General features: G+C 44.3%; 1 protein-coding gene across 1 annotated transcript in view; it reads right to left on the bottom strand.

The window, feature by feature from the left end:
• LOC122558126 overlaps nucleotides 1–2,880 on the bottom strand; it is a 112,209-nt gene that overhangs the window by 107,707 nt on the left and 1,622 nt on the right. The window contains exons 2-3 of the mRNA XM_043706444.1: nucleotides 1,682–1,738; nucleotides 1,540–1,566 (exon numbers count right to left, since the gene is read on the bottom strand). Coding sequence (XP_043562379.1) covers nucleotides 1,540–1,566; nucleotides 1,682–1,738 — 84 coding nt within the window. The remainder of the gene's footprint in view (nucleotides 1–1,539; nucleotides 1,567–1,681; nucleotides 1,739–2,880) is intronic.

The following is a 2,880-nucleotide window of genomic DNA, read 5'->3' as shown; positions in this document are numbered from 1 at the left end:
GCCTCCTAGCAGAGTGCTTTAGGGAACATCTCCGGGACACCTGCACCAATCAACCACCCCGCCCCAGGGCCCAATATTTCAACTCCCCCTCCCACTCTGCCGGGGACATGGAGGTCCTGGGCCTCCTTCACCGCTGCTCCCTCACCACCAGACGGCTGGAGGAAGAACGCCTCATCTTCCGCCTCGGAACACTTCAACCCCAGGGCATCAATGTGGACTTCAACAGTTTCCTCATTTCCCCTTCCCCCACCTCACCCCAGTTCCAAACTTCCAGCTCAGCACTGTCCCCATGACCTGTCCTACCTGCCTATCCTCTTTTCCACCTATCCACTCCACCCAAACCCACTGACCTATCACCTTCATCCTCTCCCCCACTCACCTATTGTACTCTATGCTACTTTCTCCGCACCCCCACCCTCCTCTCACTTATCTCTCCACCCTTCAGGCCCTCTGCCTGTATTCCTGATGAAGGGCTTTTGCCCGAAACGTCGATTTTACTGCTCCTTGGATGCTGCCTGAACTGCTGTGCTCTTCCAGCACCACTAATCCAGAATCTGGTTTCCAGCATCTGCAGTCATTGTTTTTACCTGTATTTATCAGGCACCTTTCATGCAATCTGTTCTGAGCCTATGAAATTCAGTTTGTTGCAAGTGCAACACAACATGACGTTGCATATCCACACTATGACAAAAAGATATATTTCTTAGCAATGACTGTACATTTGACTCTCTCAATGTTATTGACTCAGGATACTGTGTCAACAGGCAAGTTGACAAAGAGCACAAGTAGCTTTTTACTCCCTTGCTCATTTTCTCACCACATCATGAACACACAGTCTAGCAGATGTGACTTGTGGGCTGTGGTCAGTAGATCTGATATTCCATGTCATGGACACTGATGTTCCCTAACAATTCTGCAAGCTGTGCAACTTCCAAGTGTTGTTTAACAAGGAACACTGATACATCAGCTGAGATATTATGGTCTTAATAACTTATGAGATGGTACTTCTTATAGTTTGACCTGATGCTGTCACTCTTTAAGGGATTCACAGTCATTGATCATGACCTCAATGGCCACAAACTCCTGACCTCATAGCAGCATGTTTTCCAACTAGTGTGGATCATGCTGCGACTGGGACAGCACCTGATATGATCATACCTTAGCACGGATGGCGAATTGTGGGATGTTGGCAGAATGGTACGATTCTTTGAATGTAACTACGTGACGTGCTTGTGCTGTGGGACAATTTTCTCAATATCGTGCCAGTCTCCAGATGGTACTGAAGTGAACTGCACAACATTTGACAGAGTTGGGTCTGACTTTGCTGGTGTCAATGCTGAATGTCCGGACTTCGATTTAAAACTGGGTTGGTACATGTGTGTCCTGGAGTGGAATTTGAACATACTTGCCTCAGACACAAAATTTCTGCCAGATGTACCACTAAGCGACACCTTAAAATTTATATTTGTTGCAGTCTTACACAAAAGGATCATCATCAGGACATCAACAGCAGTCACACATGAGCATGTAATCTTTTACCTGGTGGATAGAAATCGATCGGTTTTTCTGGAAAAAAAAACAATTAAAAGTTTAATGATTTACAGGATATAGATTATTTGAAATACAAATCTATAAAGAACAAAGACGGAAACAACAAGACAACGTTTGCCACAAAACTCACTGATACAAACTGCTGAGGCACACTCCGAAGGATGGTCAAACCATTTACAAACAGATACTGAAGTGTGTGAAACAAGCTCAGTGACTCAAAGCAATGATCTTGCCCTTACGTGGCTCCCATTGGTTGTTATGCCGATGCTAAACACTGCAAATCTAACTGCAGAGTGATTCCTGCCAATGCAATAAACAAAATGCAACAAAGTACACATCATGCATTTGGCAGAATCGCTCACCAGTTCAATTTATGGGCACGGCTACTGTAATGAAATTTACAACATGAAAACACTGACTGCTGACGGTAATGTTGGTGTAATCTGGCAGTGCCCCCAAAGAAACAGCAGAAATTGCAAACTCCTCTTTATCTAATTGTGAAAGTCAAGCACGACATTTGAAGTACTCCCTCTCAAGGGCCAGTACACTGGAAGTGATCTTGTGACTGTGTGGTAACAAGCCCACGACTACAAGTGTGTGCATTAACACATTCCAAGTGAGCTCTATTTTGTCTGCAGTTCAGCCATTTGAGAACCTGTGCACATGCCTGCACACACAAGGCCAGATATTGGAGCAGTGTGGACCGACTAAATTCAGGCACTCAGCAGCTCTTCAAATTCTCAAAATCCATTGTGAACATGGAATGACTGACATGCATTTATAAGGCATCATTTGTTTCAAGGCAAAATCCTCCAGTGGTTTCAAGCTGATTAAGTGTTTTGAAGTGGAGTCATTAAGTGACCAAAAGGAACAGAAAGGTTTTGCTCTTCAAGCTTGCATGCATAGAAATCTGTCAGAAAAAAGATCTTGGTTACGTTAGTGAAGCATTTTCAAGAATACTCATGAAGTAATTCGGGAAATGAAATGGCCAGTTGGTGTACTTGAAGCTCACATATACAGAAGTGTGACAATAAACACATTGTCAGTTTTACCAAAGTGTATCCTGGGATAGATAACAAACAAGTGTCTGAGAGTAACTGACCTCAATGATTCAGAAATAACATCAGGATCTAATAGCTTGACCATGAGAGAGCTAGAGCTGAAAATGTGTTGCTGGAAAAGCGCAACAGGTCAGGCAGCATCCAGGGAACAGGAGAATCGACTTTCGGGCATAAGCCCTTCTTCAGGAATGAGGAAAGTTTGTCCAGCAGGCTAAGATAAAAGGTAGGAAGGAGGGACTTGGGGGAGGGCGTCGGAAATGTGATAGGT

Source organism: Chiloscyllium plagiosum, chromosome 16, assembly GCF_004010195.1.
Source record: "Chiloscyllium plagiosum isolate BGI_BamShark_2017 chromosome 16, ASM401019v2, whole genome shotgun sequence".
NCBI classification, from domain to species: Eukaryota; Metazoa; Chordata; class Chondrichthyes; order Orectolobiformes; family Hemiscylliidae; genus Chiloscyllium; species Chiloscyllium plagiosum.
The sequence above is the reverse complement of the archived record's forward strand: the minus strand, read 5'-3'. Positions and strand labels throughout refer to the sequence as shown.